The sequence below is a fragment of the Lonchura striata genome, chromosome 14 (assembly GCF_050655825.1).
Source record: "Lonchura striata isolate lonStrDom1 chromosome 14, ASM5065582v1, whole genome shotgun sequence".
Classification (NCBI taxonomy): domain Eukaryota; kingdom Metazoa; phylum Chordata; class Aves; order Passeriformes; family Estrildidae; genus Lonchura; species Lonchura striata.
The window spans coordinates 6,364,134-6,388,797 of record NC_140716.1 but is presented as its reverse complement, the minus strand read 5'-3'; the positions used below and the strand labels follow the sequence as shown (position 1 = coordinate 6,388,797).

At 43.2% G+C, this 24,664-nt stretch overlaps 1 protein-coding gene across 1 annotated transcript in view; it reads left to right on the top strand.

The window, feature by feature from the left end:
• The window catches only part of FAM20C (FAM20C golgi associated secretory pathway kinase), a 56,646-nt gene extending 33,162 nt beyond the window's left edge, over positions 1–23,484 (top strand). The window contains exons 4-10 of the mRNA XM_021539735.4: positions 9,589–9,681; positions 11,407–11,522; positions 18,418–18,598; positions 19,103–19,212; positions 20,662–20,743; positions 20,842–20,901; positions 22,309–23,484. Of these exons, the coding sequence (XP_021395410.1) occupies positions 9,589–9,681; positions 11,407–11,522; positions 18,418–18,598; positions 19,103–19,212; positions 20,662–20,743; positions 20,842–20,901; positions 22,309–22,561 (895 nt within the window). The 3' untranslated portion in view covers positions 22,562–23,484. The remainder of the gene's footprint in view (positions 1–9,588; positions 9,682–11,406; positions 11,523–18,417; positions 18,599–19,102; positions 19,213–20,661; positions 20,744–20,841; positions 20,902–22,308) is intronic.
• Positions 23,485–24,664: the final 1,180 nt, after the last annotated feature.

Genomic DNA, 24,664 nt, shown 5'->3' with positions numbered 1-24,664 from the left:
ACATAGTTCACTGGCTATATGTGTGCCCAAAGTTAAGCATGTGCTTAATGAGGCTCGAGCTCTTCGCTCGGGGCAGAGCTGAATCTGTAATAGTTCCATGTTTTTGCAGCTTTTGCTGAAAAACGGGGCTAATATTTTCCTGCTTCCTGGGAGATTTTGAGGACAAACTCACTAATATTCGTGGTTCTCACAATGATAGCAAGGAAACTCGTGAATAAAAAGGAAGAAATTATTTATCAATACATCAGACTCACAGTAATTACTTTTTCCAACCTATAAACCTGTGGTGAACCCAGGAATTTCAATGGGCACATACATCACGTACAGTGAGAAGAAAAAAAATCCAAAAAGCTGAAAGAAATTTGAGCTCTGCTATGCTTCTAATATGTTTAATGTTATTGTTCCATTAAATCCCTACCCTTAATGACCCCAGACATATTAAATAACATTCTCAGGGCTGAAGAAATGCTTCAGACTTCTAATTTTACACATATTTTTTCCTCCTGTGCTCTCAGACCTCTAGAAGTGTTATATATTGATAAAGCTCTGTAGAAAATACTCAGTAGTCTTTTTCCTGAAGGGAGGCTGCAGGTAACCAGGCTCACATGGAGCTCTGTTTGCTCTTGACAGTTTTTCAAAAATAGTTTGTGCAGCTGTATCATTTTTCATGTTTGCAATTTGTGGCGAGCAGACAACGTGCAGTGGAGCCTCAAAGGGATAAAACAAGGGGAAAGATGACAGATATCATGGGCTTGGCATGGCAAACATGCTCACACCACTTGCTTAAGAGCACAAAGGAATATAGGCCATGCAGGGACAGAAAATATTCATGGTGATATCGTTTTTTGATGAAGATGTCTTTAAAAAGACACAAAATATCACGGCAACACCTCATTAATGACATCTCCCGCTTTTTTAATTGCTGTGAGCCGTTTTCTCCCTGCTGTGACAAGAGCATTGACCACGTTAACATTGGCACTGGGAACTCTTGTTGTGCTGTCAAGTACCTTTTAATCTTTCAATTCTTGTATGTCAAGTCAGGTTTCTACCTCCAGGATGAACCAAACCTTATTTCTGGGTCAAGAATTTTGTTTTATCTGCAGAGAAAATTAGTGACAGGAGCTTCCCAGAGCTTGCCTTTCTTTTCATACCATGACTCGTTTGTTTTTCTGTGCAAACCCTGCTTGTTCTGGATGATGGAAAAACATTTCTACCCTACCAGCACTGCCACTCAGCCACTGTGGCATCAGTGTTCCTCTGCTCTCTACATTCCCTCCTCCCACCAGCATCTCAGAGAGGGAGACAAAGATGAGTTTGCAGCGAGTCCCACCTTTGGAGCCCTGTATATATAATTTCTGGGGGTGTGTGCTGCCTCCTGTGCAGTTCACTCCACTGTGGATTGTAACCCTCCTGCTGAGCTCCCTGGGCAGGAGGAGCCTTCTCTAAACCAGCGTATGAAGACCTGATCTTCTGATTTTGGAAATACACCCTTCAGTCCCCACTGCTGGCCATAAAGCAGCTGTGCAGGTCAATGTTTACAGCAGAAGCAGCCCTGCAGTGGTTGTGAAAAGCAGCTTTATTTCCCTTACCCCAGTATCCAGGGGGGGCTGTTTTTCCCTAACTGAGATCACCCCATAATGCTGGAAAAACTCACCTTACCTCAAATGTTTTTTAACCTTGTGTGCTTCCCAGCACTATGCCTGCCTTTTGAATTTAAAGATTCCTTAAAGAAAGGCAAAAAAGCACCTCACTGGTGTTTGCAGGGTGCAGGGGAAATGCAGACCAATGTTACAAGGCATGGTCCTACTTGTCTGGTCACATCATGTCCAAACCACAGCAAGCAGTGTTAGATATTCCTGTATGTGCTGGATTATGCATTAAATGCCTCTCTGTACATCCATCTGGAGCTCATCTCTCTCTGGTTTTGTAGGGCTTACCTGCTCTGTAACAACATTTCACTAATGTGGCTTTCTTTACAGCCACCTCCTAAATAATAACAAGAAGAATAAGAATAAATAAGAATAAGAAAGAATAAGAACCACACCAGCCTGTGAATCTGAGCTCTGACCAGGCTGTGCTCAGCACCCAGCTCACCCCATCCTCTCAGCCACATTCCCAGGGGACAGGAAGGGGACCAGTGGCTGTCACACCAAAAAGCCTGGGTGGGGAAGACATCCTGACAAATGTGCTTACACTAATAGATTTTTTTCCATTTGCTTTTCCCGTGGTGACAGTCAGCTACTTCATGGGCAGAGCTGGAAGTGATATTCTGAATTGCTGAAGGAAATTTTCCCAGACGATCAAACTCTTATGTGTTTTGTGCTGATCAAAGATTCTCTTCATGTCTTATGCATTTGAAAGCACAAAAGAATGAATGAAAAAAGAGCTATTCTTCTGAGCTGGTAGACAATGAAATGATGATTGGTGAGATTATGCCTTGACTTTACTGTCAGCACAATGTCAGTAAAGGCAGCAGTATGGAGAAGGTGCATTTTGAGATATTAATACCACTAAAAGAAACTGAAAAGCCCCCAAAAAGAGGAAAATGTCTGGGTGTATTATTATTTTTATAGTTTAGTGGAGAATAAAATGAATTTTTCATATTCTTGGATCATATTATTTGCCCTGATTATTCATCCCTTCATATCAGATCTGCTTGTGTAGGCAGGAGTGGTAACTCAATGTTTTGCTCAGGTGAAAATCTGCTTATATATATAAAAAATCTGCATATATATATATATATGTATGTAGACATCTAGTGCATGGGATGGCAGGAACCTTCCACTGGTGCTGCTCCTAGCAAGGGACTGACTTTTCACAACCTTTTCACAAATGCCCTGACCTGTGTGGAGGAGTCAGAGGCTGCTTCTTTGTCTTCTAACAACAGTGCTAGTTTTAATGGCAAAGCCTAAAATAGGCTTTCAGGACTCTGGGTTGGTTGGATTTTTAATGAGTTAAAAATAAATTAATTGTGCTTGGTAAAGGAGGGGCTCCTGAGCTGAGGAATCTGCAATCTCAGGGTGTCAAGGCTTCTTTCCCAGGTCTTAGCTTGGTGATGCTTTTTTCGGGAATGGGAGCCAGTTGTTCTGGTGTGTTTGTCACGTGTATCCCCCTCAGAAAGGCACTCACATCAGCTGCAGCAGGTGTTTCCAGGATGGTTTTTCCTTGATCATGGAAGGAGGGGAAAGAGCAAGGTTGGAAATAAGCAGGGGAGGAAGGCCAGCACAGCAGGACAAGAGGGCTGTGGCTGTGTGATCACAAAAGTACATTTTGAAGATCACATTAGAGCAACGTCTGTCAAGAATGGTTTAGTTCTAGCTGATCTCACCCTGGGGCCAGGGGATGGGCTAGGTGACCTCCTGAGCCTCCTTTTGTTCTTCCACTGGGAGCAGAAAGAAATCACACCCCAACACACTGTTTCCCTGTGGATTTTCTCTCCATCTTCCCCCCACTGTCCTTCTGTGCCAGGTAGCAAGATATTTATATATACAAATGTGCTTTCAGAGGCTTATTGTTATTCTCTGCATAAGTTTATGGTTTATATTAAGCTAACTGGTCCTTGAGCATGTGCTGTTGTCAAGCTCTCTCCGTCTGCTCAGGAGAAAAGCACTCGGGGGCTGGCACACAAGAGCATGATCTGGGTATTTATCCTTTTGGCAGTTTGCTAATTATTCCTATTGCTATCACATCCCTCTGTGAATTTCTGTCTCTCTGCCACAGTAAATATTCTCTCATTTTTTCAAGCTGCAGAGCTGATACTTAAACTGGAGAAGCCTGAATATCCTGCAGGGGCCCATATTGTCATTTGGTTGATAGCAGTGAAACGGGCCAAACATCCTTTCTGTACCACTCAAATTGCATGTCTTTGCATTCCTGCGTTGGCTACTCATTTTCTGGCCCATATTCTGCTCTTGTAAACAGCTCCTATCATCCCTGGGAGTGCTCTTTGTAGCACAATGCTTTGATAAAGCCAGAGCCATCAGCTGCCAAGGCTCCATAAGGAGTCAGAAATAGGCACCAGATATCTCTGCTACTGTAGATGTAGCTGCATTAGCCATAACATTTCTCGTCCTAAGGACTTACTAAGCCATTAAAAGGTATTATAAAATTAAATGGCATTTTTTCCACCTGTTCTAACTGGTGCCAAGTGCATTGAAAACCCTCCCAGATGATACAACTCTGCATGCAAAATCTCAATACCCTCCTAAGGACTGCAGCTGCCTCAGAGACACCTTTCTTTTTTCCCATGGGCTGCCTCCTTTACTTAGAATAATAAGCTTTAAATGATCTCAGGGCACTCTAGATCCCCCTGCTGCATAATCCAATTTGACCTAAGTGTTGTATGGAGGGCAGGGAGGGAGAAAATCTTGCAAGCAGACACTGGACTTTCAGTCTGAGTTTCCCATTAGTACGAAGATGAAGTTCATCAGTGGGGGCTTAGGAGATTTCAGGCCTGTCTGTGTTGGAAGAAAGGCTCTCTGGAACTGATGGAGGATCTGTGTTTCAGTGGTGTGCTTGATCAAGGGGCTGCTTGTGGAGCTTCCAAATGCAAAAACTTCCCAAGTCCATTCCAGGCTATAAAATCATTGAAACTGCAGCAAACTGCTGAGTGGCCACCTTTTAGTCCTGCAGTAACTATCCTTTTAGTCTGGTATTAGTTATATTTTATCATTGAGGTAACACGCTGTATGAACTGTTATGCCTGCAACTGGGCTTCAGGACAGGTGTTTAAACACCTTAAATGCTCCTCAGCAAGAGAGGAAAGCTGCTTTCAAAGGAGAATAGCAACCTATGGCTGTGGGTGGACCCAGTTAATCTCCTGTTATCTGTTCTGATAGCCAAATTATGCTTTTATCAGTGTTAGTCCTGTCCCTGCCAATGCAATTACAAAGCCTCAGTGCTTTATATCTCTTAGTGAGTTTGCTGCTGCCCAATTCCCCTGGCTGGGTCAGGCAGGGGCTCTGTCTGCAAAATGGCCTGACCCAAGCAAACCTGCTCCCTGCTGCTGCAAAGCTCCTTGTCGTGCTCCCTAATCATCCCTAATCCCAGCAGCTGATTCCCCTGATTATGTGTCAGAACACGAGGGTAGCCTGTTTAAAAGGAGCTGTTTTCCAGCCAGCAGCACATCCTCTCCTTCGTTCAGGGACGTGGGTCTGACACAAGACATCTCAGAGATGTCTTTGGGCTGCAGCATGAGGAGGCAGCATGTGTCTGTCAGGATAATACTTAACTCACTTTGGGCTCTTTGCCCTATTTTTTAGCTTTCTGGCTGCTGTACAGATAATAGAACCCCTCCAGAGCAGAGGAAGTCTGGCACTGAGCAGGATTCTTTCGAGTAATGCACGGCCCTGGTGGGTGTTAATCCTGGTAGCTTAGGCAGGTGTATGCTAGTGATCCTGGAAACTAAATACAGATTTCCATGTTAAAGGTTTAGTTTTTATAATATTGTGTTCTGAAATACCAGAGTGTCTACAGAGCCTGCAGTTGCCCTGTGGTGATTTGGTTCATGAACAGCAAGAAGAAAACTCCTGAGAAGTTATTAATGTTGAGGCTGGAGGACCGAGTAATTGGCAAAAAAAAATTACAGAAACATTGAAGAGAAGCTTGAGACTTTACAATTATTTCTGAACACAAATCATTATGTTGGTTTATCCAAATACTACTTAACACCAAACCAGGTCCCAACTGTAGCTAGGAAGGAGCTGACTCACCAGATTTATTCATGACTGTTCATTTATCAGAGCAACTTTCTCTCTTCTGTTTGTAATCATGACTCACTTTTATAGCCACTAGATCAGATCACAGTTGCATCTTGTCTTGTGTCAACACAAACGTGTCCCTGTCCTGTTTAAAATTATTCTTTGCTCCCTATGTGTTTTCTGAGTTGTGCCATGGTGGGAAAATCTTCATGGGCTTTGATTTCCCCTCGGTTCTTACTTCTCCCCTACACGTGTTACCGTGCTGATTTGTCTTTTCCTCATGCTGTAATTGGGCTGGTGCCACCGTGTAATTTTTAACTGTGTGCAGTATCAACAGACCTCCATCTGTCTCTCCTCCAGAGCTTTCCAGCCTGCCGTTATAAATATCTGCCAAATCCTTCTCCAAAGAGAGGATCACCAGATTCCAACTGTTTGCAAAATAAGAGCTGCTGCCAGAAATCCTCTCCCACCGTCTGCAACCTGTGCAGAACCTGTCCCTGCTCGGGGTGGGATGGCACTGCTGGCACTGAGGAGCTCAGACTGCAGTTCATTGTCCCTCCGAAGTTGTGGTGGTCTCTTTGCTCAAGTATCTCATGATATGTGTCATTTTATTAGATAATAACCTTCAATAATCATCATGTAATAAAATCAAACTGTCTTGTATGTAGGGGTGGTTTTTTTCCCCCCTTTTAAAATGCAGTTCTGATTTCAAACATGCATTTGGGTGGATCAGTTCCAGTGTTGTTTTGAAAGAGGTTTTACTTAACCTGACTTAACCTGTAAGGATCTGGGAGTTTCGTTCCCCTTTCCCAGCCTGTCACTTAGGGGCTGAAGACTAGTTACTATTATCTAAAGCTGGAGTAACTCACTGAACTTGCTGAGAGCAGTTTGATCTTCCACCTCTATATATTTTTACATCAGAATAGATCATTAGAATTAGCAAACAACAGACTTGATTAGATTATGCACAGTTTAAAAAAAAGGCATTTTTTAACATGGATAAAATAAAATTATGTATCAACGCAGTTGGATAAAGTAAACATTCTAGATTATGATGTAGGTGCCCTTTGACACTTGAAGCTATTCTCATATCAGTCTGTTAATGGCATGGGTTCAGAGCTCTGTCAGACTCATGTGGCTTTGTAAGTTCAGTTGTGTTTCTTGGGCTACAATCCACACAAGTGTTGGTGTTTGCTGGTGGTGTGGCAGCTTGCTCTGGATGGGGAATTCCCAAGGAACCTCTTCAGGTACTGCTGCAGACATCAAATTAAAAATAAATGTCTGCTTGAGTAAAAACCTGTCTAGTTAATATTAGATCCAAGAAATCAGGTTTCTGTTATATCCGTGGAAGATTGGAGTAAGTCAGCATAAAGGATATTTCAAGGTTGTTTCAGGAGAGGGTTTCATGTTTGGATCTGGTACATCTGAGTTCTGGAGAGCTCTACAGAGGAATATAAGGAATATAAAGTATCTTGGATAGTTGGAAAATCCTCCTTCCATTTTGCTTTCTGAATAACGTGGTGTTTTCAAGAGGCGGAGAAGTGGGTACCAGGTGTTGGACATGGGCATGGACCATGTGAAAAGTGGCTGGAGAATAGTTTTTGTTCCTTAAACACTGAAGGAACCTGGGAGTTTATTTCATCAGGTTCAAAAAAAGCTGGTATTTCCATTGTCTAGATTGCACTGTGGATTTGTTGTCCTTTTTTGAAGGTTTTAGGGAAATCAGTTTCATTATTTCCTTAGGAGGGTGTGCAACCACTTAATAATACATTCTGACAGCAGGAAAATATGTACAAACAAGCCTGAGCCTGCAGGACAGCTGTCCTTACTCCCAAATGAAGAATATCCACAGCCATTGCTGGGGGTGGCAGGGAGCACAGGGAGCAGTGAAAGGGAGCAGGGGCTGGGCTGGGGCAGGCTGTGCTTGCAAGGCTCAGATCCAGCCCTCAGTTCAGTCTGATTTTCTGCAGCAAGATTTTCTCACAAAGGAACAGCCGTGGTTTCTTCTAAAGTGTCCAGGAGATAAAAAGCAGATGACATTGATTAGCTAATTAGCAATATTTTCTGCACCTTACCTGTCGTGCTTGCTGTACGTAAAGTTTCTGAGGTGAGGATTTGCTGAAGAAATCAGCCCTTTTAAAATCTGGAGAGGAAGGAATATTACATACAAATATGTAATTTTATGGCCAGCAGAAATAGGTTAATCGTTTTTCTTTGAATTAATATTCAGGGCTCATTCCTTCATTTTTTAAGGGAATATGCACAATGACTTGCAGCTCCTAACTCTTGTTTTGGCTGCTTGGTGTGTGGTGTGAGGTGCACACCCCGTTCCTTTTTGTGGGTGTGCTCCTTCCCCTTTGGCATTTCTTACAGAGAGAAAGCAAAGTGCTATTTTTTTATTTTATGCCAGGCTTGCTTTTAGCTTGTGTCCTTGTGATCTCTGTGGCCACAGCAGCTGCCCAGCAGGACTTCAGCCAAGTGTTGGCCACCTCCATGACCACTGCTGTGACAGTGGTCAGTGCCATTTTGCCACAGCATCCCTGGGGAGTTTAAGGTCACTCTGACCTTGAGTGGACACAAGACAAATACCTTGATGTTGTTCATCATTTAGGACAAGATAGAGTACCTTGCCAAGACGTTAATATAATAAAAAGGAATGTATGAAAAAGGATATCAGGCTTTCAAACCCTGCTGGGTGCACAACAAAGTCTTCATACAGCCAAAAACCACAGGACTTGTCAGGTTTCTCCAGCAGCTTGGAGACCCCCAGGTGGGTTTGTGGGCAGACAGCAGCTCTGGTAGTCACAGTGGTGGGTAGACACAGCTTCAGGTCCCCAGCAAACCCAAAATTAGAACTTCAAATGAGGAGGTTAGAGCTGTGCACCAGCATGATCCCAAAGCTGCTCATGCACCAAGGTCCCCATGTAGAAGCTGTATTTTCATGGCCAGCAGGCAGCAGGAGTGACACATGAGCTGTCAGCTGGGCCACCTGTGGCTGCAGGGAATGAGAGAGAGCTTTGTTTTCCTCTTCTGGAGAGCTGTCCTCCCTTGCAGATGCTCTGCAGGCAGCTTTGCTGGGCTTATCTCCCTCTGAGGACTTTAAAACAGGTAGAGGTGGGACCCAGATGTTGCACTGGGCAGCTGCTTGAGCTGTGCTCCATCCAAAAGGACTGGAAGGTGCTTGAAGTGAGACAGGGATTTGCTCCTCTCTTACACAGAGCTTTGTATTTTCCATGTGCTGTGGTGTGGAAGCTTTAGCCTTCCCCTTTCCAGCCTTCCTATCAGAATGACATTTTTTTATTGGTTTGTAAACTGAAGAAACAAATTCTGCATCCTCTCTCAAGCAGAGTCTTGTTAATGTTCTTTGAAACAAGACAAGTGGTGTGGCCATCAAGCTGCAATGATCCCGTTCCTTCTGAAATGAGGAAAACATGTCACTTTTGGCTCTAAGTAATACAAAGGGAGAGGCATATTCTAGATGGGAGCTGCATGGCTGCCAAAGATGAAAGAAAAATGTTATTACTTTTGGAAATTTCATAATTACAGTTAATGATAATTTAATGAAATGACATTGTCTTCACCGCTATCGCTAATGAAATGTTTGAGAGTGATAAAACAGATCTTGTTAAATAGAGCAAGAGTTTTGAGTGGAACAGCTTTGTGACAGCACACTGCCTGCACAAGTCTTTAATTCCTATTTTTTTGTTAGAGTAGCTCGAAAAAGAAGATAAAATGAAGGCTGCATGGCAAATAATGCACAAATGAGGTATTTAAAGGTCTTCCATTAAGCAAACAATACAGAACTCCTGAACAGCATGTTGATGACTGAGCACTGCTCCTTAGGAATGCTAACCCTTCATTAAAGCACTTCCCTTGTTTTCCTTTGCAGGCAAACCAGAGAGCAAGAAACCCCACCTGACTTTTTTTACTTCTCAGACTATGAGAGACATAATGCAGAAATAGCAGCATTTCACCTCGACAGGCAAGTAGGACAGATTTACATTAAAAGGGGAAATATTGTGATAAGTTGCTGCATTTGGCCGTTCCTGTAACTGAATTACTTTTTAAAAGGGGAAAATGGAACAAAGGTGGGTAAATGCCATGAAGAAATGAAATGGCAAATGATGAAAGAGTAAGTTAATAATTAGGAAATGCGACTTATTCGGGGAATGAGAAACCTGGCAATAAGTAATTCTCAACAAGAAAAATTGAAGAGAAGCTGAGAAATTAATTTCCCTTGTGATCTTGCAGTACATATGGAGAGGACCCATCTCCCAGGGAATGTGTCACGTTGTGTGACAGGAGCCTGGCTCACCCCAATTAGCTCCAGGGCACAGAGATCCAAAGGAGCCCTGGGAATGGTGCATTCAGAGAGGAGTCCTTGAGATGGGAGTGAGTTCTGGTTTCACAGCAAAAAGCTGGGACTGTCCCACATCAGGAGCATATTTATGGCAAAAGTTAGTGGGAAGGAGAGGGCAGTGGTGGTCATCTAATGCTCCTGTTGCTGGAAATATTCCCCCTCCAGAGTTAGTGCAGGGGATGGTGGATACCCCAAGACTGCAGCCCTCCCTGCCTGCCCAGATGAGGGGTGGGAATTACTAATTACTGATTAACAGTATGTCTGGGAACAATGGCATTTCACTGAAGCCTCTTTCACACTGTGAGAAGCCAAGAAACATCCTTTCAAAAGCGCAAAGCTTTGGGGCCACAAATTATTTGGGGGTTTGTGTAGCATTGCTGCCTTCTGGAATGATGGCTGGGATATGGGAACGTGTCGGTGGGTGGCACAGGGTAGGTTTTCCAGTAAGAGCCAATCCTAATCAGATCCTTCAAGGATCTTCTCTATTTCATTGTTGTTGACCTTGGTGTTGATCCCTTCTGCTTTACATTTTATATTGCCTTTTTAAGCAGATGGTGCTGTAGAAAAAAAAACATCAGTGGAGTTCCTACGGGGGGTGTGTTAAATATCCACACACTAAGCAGGAAAAGCAGTTGCTACCCAATGAAGAAAATGTGAACAGCAGACAGTGGATATAAAAATCCTGCCTATGGGGAGACTTTGTATGGGGTCTTTGCTCTTTTACTGTATCTAATAGCAGTGCTTCGTAGGGAGGTTTTTATGATCTCTGAAGGCGGGGGAGTTGGGGATAGGGAGAGGCTCTTCTCCCAGCCTTTGCCTGTGGGAAGATTTTTGGTCTCAGGGAGATTGTTTAGGTTGGTATAAGGATATTAAAACAGAGAGGAGCAGAAGGAAATAAATCAAACACATACTAAGGCTGTCAGAAAAAGAATTACATGGTGTTTATGGAGGAAACAGGCTGAAATCCCATTCCCCAAGTCACTTAAAAATTGGTGAGCAAAATGCATGTCATAACAATCATGAAGTAACACAAAGTGAAAATATAAATTTTTGTGCTGTCTCTGGTTTTTGGAATCGTATGTATTTTCATTTTTATCATGGAGCAATGCCCTCCATACTTTTCTTGTATTTTACTCCATACTACGTAGGCAGCGCAGAACTCATCATATTTAGGACATATTTTGTAATGCATTACATGAAGAATTATCCACTTTAAAGTGATGGGCTTTATACTCCTTAAAGACCACAGATAAATGTGCCTTCAGAGTGTAATGAAGCTTCCTAAAACCTATAAGTCTCATTAGATTTTAATCCTTTACATAAACCATGTCTCTTCTGCTCTTGCAGGATCCTGGATTTCCGGCGCGTGCCGCCGGTCGCAGGTAGACTGGTTAACATGACGAGAGAAATACGAGATGTTACTCGTGACAAGAAGCTGTGGAGAACATTTTTCATCTCACCAGGTAGTCCTGGAAATAACACTCTCTTCTCTCTATCCTGCTGAACACATACTTAGGGAAACGATGTGTAGATTGCTTAATTGCTCAGATATTTCTAGTAAAACTGTCTTCTAGACCTTTGAATAAAAATAAATGTGGAGACTTAGCTTACAAAGAAGACTTTATTGTTTTGAGTTGAGTGCCTTTTCCCCTTGACAAATTATCTGCAGAGAGAGGCTTTTATGTTCACCAAAGCAATGTATTCAACAATGTTTTATGTAGAACAATTTTTAATGCAATTTTTTCTGATGCTCTCAGTTTACCCAAAACCTTATTACCCAGTCCATTAGTTATTCAAGGTTTTTTCTATCCACTGCAATGTGATCTGTCACTTTTGTTGATCAGCTGCATTTATTTCTGGGTTTGACTGGAGTACCAAACCTAATTTCTCAGAGCCACTCAAGTTTTATTACAACAGGCGTTTGGACAAAAAATCAGGAAATACATATATCCTGCTTCCAGCTCAAATTCCCTGTTGGGCTAGAAGTGACCTGAATTGTTCACAGTCCTCACTCGTGCTTTGAGGGCTGACCCAGAAGCCAATACCACTCACTCTTGAGTCTTTCACAACATTTTGTGGACAAAGTCAAGGATGGACCTCCACCAGAATATACATCCTGCACACCAGAATATGCAGCTGGAATAGGGAAAATGGGCAAAAGTTCAGAAAAACGGGTAGCATGTCTTGTTTGACATCTTGGATGCTGAGATGGAGAAACTGAGGCTCTTAGTTAAGGCACAGATATAATGTTTAAGTTTGTTCTTACATATAGAATGAATAGGTTATAGGTTCAATTTAAAGCACAGTGCCATATTCCAGTAGCTTAATTCATATTGTTTCAGCTGTGTGCAAGTGTGCTTTGCTGATCTGAGGCTGTGACTTGTGTAAGAGGCAATCTGGAGCAGAAAGCTCTGGAGATCTCTCCCTTGCTCTGTGTGTGGTTGGCCAGAAGCTGTTTATCCCAGATCCCTAAAGTCGAAATCCAAAGACTTAATTACAGTTTCTCCCAATGTAACTGTAATTTATTGCTGTTAGCTAGAAACCAGAGCTGTCATTGCCGAGCTTTTGCTCTTAAAATGTTTATCACACTTTTCTGATCCCCAATAAAGTCATTATTACGGCTGTTATTTTTAGCTTCATATTTATGTTCAGCTCTGCAGGACACAGTTAAGCAGACAGTCATTTATTCCAGAACTTCGCTTGTAAAATATGTTATATAATTGCAGAAGGTTTTATTTTACCCAGTATTATGAGCACTCCAGTTTTACATGCACAGTTATAATGAAAATACATGTTCACCAAACCTGGTGGACACAATATTTCTGCATTTGCTTTAGTTGCTTTCCCTCCCTCTTTGTCTCTCTGTACTATATTTTTTGCTTGATTTTTGTAGGTAAATATGCACAAAAAATGGCAAAAAAAAAAAATCTTTTGACTGTGCACGAGCTGCTATGGCTCACTTTAAACATAAGCCATTTTATTCCTATTTTGGCAAGTAAGATGTGGATTAGTAGTTTTGCTTAATTTTTTGTCTTCCTAGGGTATATTTCAAGATTTAGGGATGAACTTGAATTATTTCTGAGAATTACAAAACTGTTCTCAAGTGCTGAGCAGCTTACAGCAGCCAGAGTAGGGCAACACAGAGTTAAGGCTGCCAATTCAGATGAAGATCTTTATCTTGCCATTATAAAATTCCAGACATCCAAGCATAATCCTTTATTCAAATTTATTTAGAGGTCTCAGATAAATTCAATTAAAATATTTGATTAGCTATGAATCAGGGTTTTCTGGAGAATAAAATGCTTAAGCAATTAATTTTTCTTTCAATTTTACATTTCCCGCATCAATATACTTTGGTTAAATCACGTTGGTTACTTGTCAGAGTTCTTCCCTACAAGTCCCCAGCTTAATTAGTCAGATTCTCATTAACATATGCCCAACCTCTGTCTTGCATTTCATACTGACCTTAAAAGACAGACATTAATTAATGCTTAATGAAAAAAATAACAAAGATCCTAAATTAAGCTCTTAGAAACAACTTCCACAAGGCCAGCAGGCAGCTCAGGCAGCAGCTTGAGGGCAGGGAAGGAAGAGAAGAGGGAGGTGCTGGGGTGAGACTTGTGGTCTGGGGGGTGAGGAGGAAGAGGGAGCCCGAGGAAGGCTCAGGAGCTGAGTTGCCCCTTGGGCAGATGAAGGGCAGCTGAGGCAGTTTGGAGGGAGAGCTGCCCCAAAGGTGAGAAATTGAGGTGTCACCTCTGGTACATGCACAGCCCAGGCTGTGCACCACCATGAGCCTGAAGAAGACCCTCTGGGACTCCCTTTCAGGTGTCTCTGTCACTGCATCTCCAGCCCCAGCAGTGCTCAGGGACAATTAATGGTCATGGGGACACTTGGTGCCTGCTGGCAGAATGTCCCTCTCCATGCACACACACACATAGCTCTTAAAATTAAACAAGCACTATGTGAAATTGGATATATAGGATGGTGTTCCCCTTGGGGTGGGAGCCCATGGTTTGCTCCCTCAGAGGGTGATTATTGATGATACTCATCAATCTCAGAGGGTGATTATTGATGATACTCATCAATCACAGGACCATGGAATAAACTGAGCTGGAAAGGGCCCCTCAAGCTCATCGAGTACAGCTCCTGGCCCTGCTCAAGGCACCCCAAGGATCCCACCAGGAGCTTTGTGTTATCTCCCAGACCTGTGTGGGGATGTGTTGGAAGAAACCTCACTGCATTTCCACTCCTGGGCCACCTCCCTTGTCAGGTGTGGAAATCAGGGCCAGGGAACCAGAGGCAGCTTCAGAGTGCCCAGCAGCATCCCTGCTCCCATGGAAAAGTGACAAAGGCTGTGAGCAGACAGGTCAGTGGATGCATTAGGCTGCACTTGGAGAGAAAGCAGATTGCAGAAAAGTGCACTTTCAGGCAGTTTGGACTTAAACATGAGAAATGGAATTAGGTCAGTAATTATTTAAATTAATTTTACATCCTTTGCAGCAGGGCAGACTGCAGTAGCCCTGCTACTTTTACAAATGAATGGTAATTTGCTAGGAAAAAAGAGACATATTAATGATGTCAGCCTTCATTTTGGAAGTAATTGAGGCAGCAGCTTAAAGAAATCAATGTTACACAGCTAGTAAGCACTATGTTTTTGTTCATATTAACCAATTCCAAGGGATTATGGATTTTTTTTTCCCTCTCAGCATACAATAGCAATTCCGAATTACTTATTATTTTGAGCAGGTAAATGAAAGATCTTTTCATGCATTGCTGTAGTAAATATTCAGGATTCTTTCCAGCACTCCAATTGCAGAGGCTTGCTAAATGTCCTCTATTAACAGTCATGCAAAGCTGAATAAAAGAATTGCTCTGCTGAGCAATTTGCTTTAAGGTATCCCCCCTTGTTCTTTTTCTTGCTGAGAAGAATTATTGTTCAGCTATCAGGAGGATGCACAGAGAATTTGCAGATGAGACACAGACACTCTGGTTCTTAATTGTTGTAATTAGTTGGAGTTTCGATCACCAGACCATGATTTTTGCCTGCGTTTCATTAGGAATCACATCCATTCCTCCTCAAATAATGAAAGTCAGACACTGCAACATGAGGTTCTCTTGTCTTTCTGGTGCTTTGGGGAAACAATTTTGGCTTGTAGTGAAGGAGTGTTTTGCATGTTGGAAATGCTCAGCATTTGGACATTCCAGCATGTCTAAACATCCCTCCCTGTCTGCTTTGCCAGCACTGCTGTTGCTGCCATTCCTGCCCACCCTGCAGGAGCACAAATTCCTGGCTGTTGCTCCTTTTGCAGGTGTACTTATGCAAGAAACACCTTTATCTGCTGAGAGGAACATATGGTTTGGGCAATTTTAGTGAGAGGAGAAGGACTGTGCCCCAGCAGGGAGCTCATCTCCCCTTTCTCTCTTATTTTTGCTTTGGAAAGCCAAACCCTGCTGTCAGCCATGAAGCACTGGGCTTGTGTCTCTAGCTGGAATTTCACCCTCAGCCTGCTGTGCAGAATGTGGGTCACCTACTTAGGTTTCAAAGAGCCTTGCTACAGCACCTTGAAGTCTTAAATGAGATCTCTGGTTTTCTATATTTGGTGCTTCTTTTTTTCCCTTACATTTTTAAGAAACCTTAGAAATGAATGTTTCCCCAGATAATTCAGGCTGCTTCATCTTACTGCTGGTACGTAAGGACTAGGGCAGACATAATAAGATGTCTGTTCTGTATCAATCAAGGCAGTTAATTTCTCTAGCAGTAGCTTGAGATCCAGCATCCTTTCACCTCCACTTTCCCCAGAAACTGAACAGGAGCAGTGGGGAGCAGGTACCACAGGTTTGAGCCCATGGGGGGAATAGCTGCTGGCAGATCTGCCATTGAATGTAAGTTGTCAGTGAGAAATACACTTGTGGTTTTACTGCAAGCTCAGTTTTAATGACAGGACACATCTTGCCATTGCTCAGGGCACTGGATGCTGGAGCAGGCGATGGGGCTCTGTGGAGGATCAAGAGCTGGAAGGTCCTGGCAGGGTTGAGTGGGATGAGTGGCAGGCAGCAGTGGTGCTCACAGCACAGCCCTGCAGCAGCAAACACCAGCACTGCCAAAGCCCCAGCTCTCCTCAAGACCTACCTGGATACCAGGGTGTGATTACTGACAAGTGATTAGCCCCAGTTGCTTTCATTGACAATATAGAGCAGGGTTTCATTGTTCCCCAGGCTGAATACAGAAGAAAACTATTAAACAGAGTATTTATCTTCCCACAGAGCAAAATGTTGTGTTTAATACAACTCCTTTTTCTTGAAAGGTCAGGTTTATATAGTGAGCAGCAGAGGCTGTGGTGGCGCGGGGGGCATTTGCTGGGCATTTTCCTCTTTACAAAACTGATCTGGCAGGAGATGAATGAGCACTGGCTTCCTGCTGCCAGGTGGAAGTCAGGTCATAGAAGCCCTGGAAGATAAGTTATCTCAGGCATTCAAGATAAATCTGCATGGTTCCCTCCCTCCAGAGATGAGGGGGTGATGCTGAGACAGCTGAATTGGAGCCCACGCCCTCCTGCAGCTTCAAATCAGCAGAAACACAATTTTTAAGAGAGAATATTCCGCTTAGTAAAACACTTAATTGCAAACTCAGAAATATAGATATGTTGAGTGATCCCTTCCTTCCTTTTGTAATTTCTGTTCTTCCTTTTCTCTTCCCTGAAGTGCTTTTCTTTTCCTTGAGTAATTGTCAACGAGCTTTTTGGCCACAGAGTAAATATTTCTGCACTCAGCCAGGGTATATTTAACTGCTATGATCCAACCCTGTAAACATAAATATACAGTTTGGGTAAGTTGCTCCTGAGCATGGATGGATGGGTGGTCCTTGTGAGTCAGCCACAGCAGACTGATGCAAAGAGGCTGTTTTAGAGTAAAGTAATCACAACTTCATGGACAAATCAGGTGGCCATCAACAGAGAAAGCTGGGACATCAGTGGGAAGCTGGGACAGATTGTCAAGTAGTAACACATCAGCCTTGTAGTGTGGTTATTTGCTATAATTCCATGGTTTAACAGGCAGCCCCAGCTAATGCAGCTAATTAATCAAAAGCATCATGAGACCTTTTTGCTGTTCCATGTTCCCCTACCTCTCCTTCCTCAGACACAGCTCCTTGCTCTGTTCCTCCCTCCCTCCTGTCATCCCCAGAGTTGTCCCCTATGCTCCTGGCTCAGCATCTCCCACTGGCAGTGCCCCATCTCCACTGCTGGATGCAGGTTTGGGCCAGGGATGTCACAGTGATGTGCAGGGCTGTGAGCTGCAGGGCACCACTGCCATGCAAACCCACACTTCCTTCCTGTGGCAGGCAGAAAATCCCCTCCTGCTACTCCCAGCCCTTCCTGCCTCATTTACACCGAGCCTGCCCAGAGGGAGAGGAGTTCAGAAACAATATTTGAATTTAGAGGCCTTGTGGGGAATTAGGAAGCAATCTGACTTCTCAGCTTCATGCATTATCATGAGGAAAGGGCACAGTCTTCCTCTAATGATATTTTATGTGCATAAAGCAATGTCACAAGAGTTGTAGCACACTGGCAAGAGCAGCAGTGTGTTCCTATTCCTGTTCACAGTCTGGAGTTGGTGGGCTTTGGGGATGAGCTGCTCTCTCTCACCTTCAGTGAATTCCTGTGGGCGAGATGTTCTTGTAAAGATGTGGGTGTTCCTGTTGGTACAGAAATATGTGGTGGCAGTTTTGGGGAGGTTTTAAGGTAACACACGGTCCAAAACCTGCTGCAGATTCTTTTTTCTGTGGTTGTTGGAGTAATGTGAGGTGTGGAGGAAGGAATTAGTGTTTGAGATGTGTGCTGGCAGCGTTACGTCTGTGCTATTTCCACCTTCCATGCACACCCCCACGGGACTCTTGATGGTAAATAATTCTCTTTGCAAAAACTGCCAGTTCTTTTCATACCAGCAAGGAAATGAATGAAATATTCTCCGTTCTTAAAGAAATAAACCAAGATTTTGAGAAGTGACTTAATTTTGGGCACATGCCACTTGCTCAGCTGTGGGATTTGGGGTCTCAGCCTAGGGTAGCAAATATCTCCCAAGGAATGTATCAGTCTGGGAAAACAAAAGGAGAAAGGACAGGATTAAAAAATAAAATAGGTTTGGGGAATATAAATAGACTGGGAATAGTCACAAAGAGCTTTGCACAGGGCATGATCCCAGCCACTGAAATAATGTCTTTCTAGTGGTTTCAGTGGAGGAAAACTATGTGTGGTAACAGGGGTTTGAATTTATTTCTGCTCCTACATACATCAGTGCCTTTATGAATTCTCAGTACTAATTTAAGGGTAGGCTTTATAACTGTTTTCCTTTCTTTGCCAGCCAACAACATCTGCTTCTATGGGGAATGCTCCTACTACTGCTCAACAGAGCACGCCCTGTGTGGGAAACCAGATCAGATTGAAGGGTCCCTGGCTGCTTTCCTGCCTGATTTGTCATTAGCAAAAAGGAAAACCTGGAGAAACCCTTGGAGGCGTTCCTACCACAAGCGCAAGAAAGCAGAGTGAGTAGTGGTGAGCAGAGCTGCACAGGGTGGTGGGGAAATAACCCAGTCCCTGGCCCCAGGAGAGCAGCTGGGCTTTCCCTGGCCCTGCCCCCATGTGCCAGGAGCTCCAGCTGGTGGTCCTGAACCCAAAAGGACCTTCAGTGGCACAATTCCCTCATGGGACACTGCCAGGATAGAATGGGACCTGAACAAGTCCTGTCAGAGGGAGCAAGATGCACTGCTCTCAGCAGCCCTAAACAAGGCTCAGCTGTTTGCACCAAATGACTGATGGTGCAGCTAGTCTCCTAAATCCTGAAGCAGATAGTTTTCAGTCTTGTGATTTTCTTCCTTTTCCATCAGTCACAATCTTCCTTGCTTGCCTGCATTGCTGGAATTTGCTGCCTCTACCTGACCCTGCCCTCAGTCGAACATGATACAAGTAGATCTTTGCAAAGTAACATATTTTTCGGTTATTTTCAGTAAGTTTTGTCACACAAAATATCAAAATATTGCCTTTTCCAGATGGGAAGTTGATCCAGATTATTGTGAAGAGGTTAAACAAACACCCCCATATGACAGTGGGACCAGAATTCTGGATATAATGGATATGACAGTTTTTGATTTCCTAATGGGTATGTTTCATCTCTTTCAAAAATTAAATGCAACATTTAATTAGAATAAGAACCATTTCTTTCTGCACTGCTCTGCATAGCTCAGCAGTTTGCTAAAGCGTGGCTGAAGCTGCATTTACTGTATGTGCTTTTCTAGATGATTATGAGGAAATGCAGATTTACATGGTTATGTATTCCCATCAGTGCAGATTAAAGGAACAAAGATGTTCAGAAATGCAGAGTGGTGATGAATTCAGGGCAGGCCAGTCTCCTTCACAACAGTGAAGGGCTTCACAGTTTGCTTTAGTGAGTGCTTTACCCCTGGGCTCCTGGGTGCACATGCAAGGACTGCTCGTTACTGGTGCTTTGTTTTCATCCTGCAGGAGTGTTCTCTGCTGCTCCTCTATAAAATGGCAGGGTTGGGGGGAAAGAGGCATTGCTTTGTCACAAAAGCAGCTGTGGATTGTATCAGGAATTCTTCTGTTTATGTAACCTGATCTCAATAAAATAATTATTTACAGCCAGGTACTAGTGATACATTCCAAGCCTAATTCTCATTCTCACATGAAACCTTTCCTGCTGCAAATGCACCTCTGAGTTTCCAACCTCCATCCTTGATCCTTGGGCACATGCCAGCATGGACACATCCTGTGCCATTGCCCCCACTGAGATTCCTCAATAGGCTGCAGCAGGAGAGGCCAGGTGACAGCTCAGGAGCCATATGTGGCATCTATGAGTAGCTCAAGACCCCTGCCAGGGAGACAAAATTCATAGCTTGGCTATAGTGCTCTGCACATTGGCCTTAAAAAAGCAGCTCACAGAGGGAGAGCTGTGCAGGTCAGCACCATCCTGGTCCACATCTTACAGCCATGATGCTGTTCTGGCTTCCCAGGCAGTCAGCAACTGGGGCAAACCTCTCACCAGAGGAAAGCCAGGATGTTTGGTTGGAGTTCAGGAAGTTGATTGCAGTATTAACAAAGTGACCAGGATTAACACCCCTGCTCAAAGCAGGCATTTTCTCCTGCCTGAGCAAAGCCTTGCAGGTGTCACACGTACCATGTCTGCTTCACACACCCTGTGTGTGTGCCAGGCTGCAGCAGCAGGGCTCCCTGCAGCAGGGAACACAGCTGCCCTGCAGTGACCAGGCTCCCCAGGCAGCTGAGGAGCTGCTGTGCTGGAGAGGGATTTCCTTGGTGTGCCCCAGGAGGGTGGAAAGGTTGGCTTTGCCTCCTGATGGGCCTTTTAGAGCTTAAGTGTAAAAGCAACAGGGAACTTGAAAAGCTGCCAGAGGTTTAACAACCCTGCCAGTATCACAAACTTTGAGGTGTCTACAGTAGGAGCAAATGAGCTCTGCAGGTTTGCTGCTTTCTCTGCTCTACCCAGCCTGTTTTTTGGGGAGCACTGTGCTTCTGCATTGTTCTGACCTCAAGCCAGAGTGAGAATGGTCTTTTTTCTTTTTTTGTCCCATAGGTAACATGGATCGACATCACTACGAAACCTTTGAGAAGTTTGGAAATGAAACTTTTATTATCCACTTAGATAATGGAAGAGGGTAAATACCTTGAATAATCTTTCTGGGGTTAAAGGAAAAAGAAAAAAGTCAGTCTTTGAAAAAGCCTTTGTTACATTCTTGCTCTTATCTTTAAATAGGTTTGGAAAATATTCCCATGATGAACTTTCCATATTGGTGCCTTTAAACCAGTGCTGCAGGTATGTTTTCCCTGTGGAGGTGTTTCCTGGTTTGTACCATTGTTTCCACTAACAGGACTGAAAATGTTAAAGTGAATCTTTCATTGCACACTGAGAGAGGAGGAGATGGAGTGATCCTGCCCAGCCAGCCCTGAGCACTGGCACTGCCTCGTTAAATCCTCTGTGGGGTCAGGGCCTTGCAGGAACGTGAGCCATTGGGAGAGAAGCTTAAAGACAAAATACACATCCCATGGAAGTCAAGTGACAAAATCCCAGCTTGTTCACATGCTTCTCAACAACTTTCCATGGTGCCCATGGCCAGGGTTTTCAGAGGGGCCAGGTGGCATTTAGAGTTTCAGCTGTGCAGGGTGAGCTCTGTGCCTGTGGGGGCTCTGGGCAGCCCTGCAGGCTGAGCCTGAGGAGCCTCTGCTGCTGTCACACATGTCCCTGCTGAGTGCCACATGTGTCACACGTGTCATTGCCAAGGTGGACGTGGCCCTATGAATGCTGCACCAGCTCCACTTGGTGCTTGTCAGAGTCCAGGACATCCCTCTGGCTGCCCTGGCTGTCTCCAGACCCTGGCCGGGGGCTCAGAGACCTTGGCACAAAGTCAAAAACAGCTGTGGCTTCGATTTTAGCCTGTGGGAAAAACTGCCAACTCTGTATGAGGAATTACAAGCCACAAGGGTTTGAGTAGTGTGATATTTGGATTAACACAGCTTGAAAAAGTAGAATTTTGGGGTTTTTAGAATGTAGTTCAGCGGGTCAAGATGGAGGGATTTCGGCCTGTCCTGGCCTTCTTCTTCTTCTTGCCCTTCATGTCTTGCTGTGATAGTGACACTTTTCTATTGGTTTAAGGTAGAGACACACTGTCTAACATAAATGATAGATATTGGCACATTATTATAAACATAATACACGTAGTTTTTAGTATAAAATATAAACACTGCCCTAGAGGGCAGACAGAATGCCATGGCCGACTTGCTAGACAGAGCTCAGCAGGTCAGAGAAAGAATGTTATAGATAAGGAAAAATAAACAACCTTGAGAAGCCAAACCTACACATTTCAGACTTCTTCTTTGGTTGCACGGGCTGGGAAAAAAGGACTTTTACACTCTTGGGGTCATCCTGGCACTCAGACCCCGAGTGGTGCCCTTCCAGGTGAGGGATGTGCGGGCTGCCTGCACTGCCCCACGGATCTGTGCTCCAAAACCTCTGCACCTCTAAGGGCCCCAAAATATCAGTGGCCAGGTGACAATGCCAGCTGCATTAGGACTGTGGCAGTGCCTGGTTCTTGTTATTTCAGAGCACACAATAAGGCTCCTGCACTATTATTGTAATTCTGGCTATAAGCCTTTTAGCACTGTCGAGACCCAACAGCGATGGAATCGACTGATTTGCATTTTTTTTTCCTCCTTTCCCTCCTAGAATCAGGAAGTCTACCTATCTGCGATTACAGCTATTAGCCAAGGAGGAGTACAAACTCAGTCTCCTGATGAAAGAATCTTTGCTAAAAGACAAAATAGCTCCAATCCTCTACCAGCCTCACTTGGAGGCGATGGACAGGCGGCTGCGGATCGTCCTCAAGGCTGTCAGTGACTGCATAGAGAAGGACGGCTATGACAATGTGGTTGAAAATGACTTTAACACGGATGTTAACACTGTTACCACCGAGAGGTAGTGAAATGGCAAGACTACGTTTTTACCAGCCGAGTCAAGAAGATTCAAAGAAGAAAAAGAAACAAAACAACAACAACAAAAAAATAAAGTCTTGCAAAAGACTGTGTATGCTACTTTGTGAATTCAGTGAATTCAGAAATGAGATATAATTGTTCCCAAAGTAGGTAAAGTGTAGACTCTGCAAAGGATTAGTTAATAAAGAAAAATAAGTCTAATGTGATGCTTTTCATTAGTTCCTGAAGAGAGATTATGAAAAGATTCAGAAAATACTCAATCATGGACAGACAGCAGTCTGATAGCAAAACACCTCCTGTCATTTTTGTATAGAAAGGAGGCCTTTACTTAATATTTTGTATTTATATATGGCATATCTATGAAACCCCAGACCTACCTTCCAAATTTAACTAAGAGGGACAGCATAGTTTTGTGACTCACACTTTATTTGTGGTGACAGTCCACTTAGTATTTTGTGTTAACCCTTTAAGTGCTCTAATCCATTGTATCTTATTTAAATTGAATGCTTATTTTCCCCCCCAGCTACTCAGCATTTAAAGGGTTAAGGCATTACGAACTTTTAAAGGCAAAAAATTATAATAATAATGATAATAAAGATAATAAATACAGGGGTTACCAGAAGGGAATTTCACTAATTGTGCTTTGACAGGAATACTTGAATGTTGGTTTTACAAAGTGATGTAAAATGACAAGTTGTACTATTTGTCAATAAGGAGGTGGCAGCTCTTATCTTTCTAGACTATTATAGTGGGGCTGCTACTTTTCAATTTTGTTTTTGATAGTTTTGTGTAAATATATACATATATGGGTAAAAAGCTGCTTTCGGCAGCTCTAGGCTTACTTTTGCAGCATTTTTGTGGAATTGTTTGCAACGTGGTAAAAGTGCAATAAAGATATGCAAAATGTGTAGCCATCCTGTCTAAATGGATTCATTTCATTTCTTATTCAGAGCAAAGCTCTGTGCACCAGCCAATTGTCCCAGAAGTGGTTGTTTAAATTGTCATCCCCTTTTGTAGCAGCAGCAAATGGAGCTGGAGCAGGGAATTGGTGATTAATCGGTGATTAATGCACACTGCAATGCCAGTAAAGGCTGGGGTGCTGAAAAGGGTTAATCTTTCCTATGAAAGCATTGTTTTGAATGTTTTCAGCATTCCTTCCTCTTGCAATTATGGCTGTAGAAACAAGCTGTGGAGCAGCACCTCTCAAAGATTATGCTTTGACACGCTGCCCAGAGGATTTAGAAACACCAGTGCCTCTGACTTGGACTGCAAAAACCTTTGCACAGCCTAGAAAATCTCAGTCCAAATTAGCTGGAAACAGGGTATTCTTATCCAAATAGCCTTGAATCATGCTCAACTGCATTAATTTAAGATTTGTTGAGACTTTCAGCCCAAAAGCAAGCTATAAATTGAACACGTGGCTGCATTTGACTTGTGAAAACATGGTGTGGTACAGCAGGAATCCCTTATCACTCCTCTGGGTGAGGAGACAATTTATTATGACAGTGTTCATCACAACTTTAATTCAAAGCTGCCATTTATTTCATTTGATGTCTTTTTTCCCAGGGATTCATAACCATATACTTTAAAAGCCAGGTAGACTAAAATGTAGGCATTTCAGCATATTAAAATAATGAATGAGAGAAAAAGCTGCTATATGGGCTCATTCACTTCTTAGGTTGATATATTATCACTAAAAACTACGTGTATTTTATATTTTATTGCCCATTTGGAATTCCCATGTTTCTCACATACACGGCATGAAAAGACAACAGAATATCTCAAATTGTACAATTGTTCATGAACTTGGACATTTTCTGGTTTATACCATAGCTTTTTTTCACCTTTGAAAACCCACCTATGATGAGAAGGATTCCTCTGTAACAGCACTGGAACTGCAGTGTTCTCTCCCCATTAGCCAAAAAAAAAAAAAAATAGTAGTAATAATAATAATAATAATAATAATAATAATAATAATAATAATGGGAATATAAAAAGGTGAAATGGGTGGTATTATCCTTGGTCTGTCTTCAATGCAGGTGCATCTTTTTCTCACCATGAAATTGTGTCAGGACAGCAGAGGAGCTATA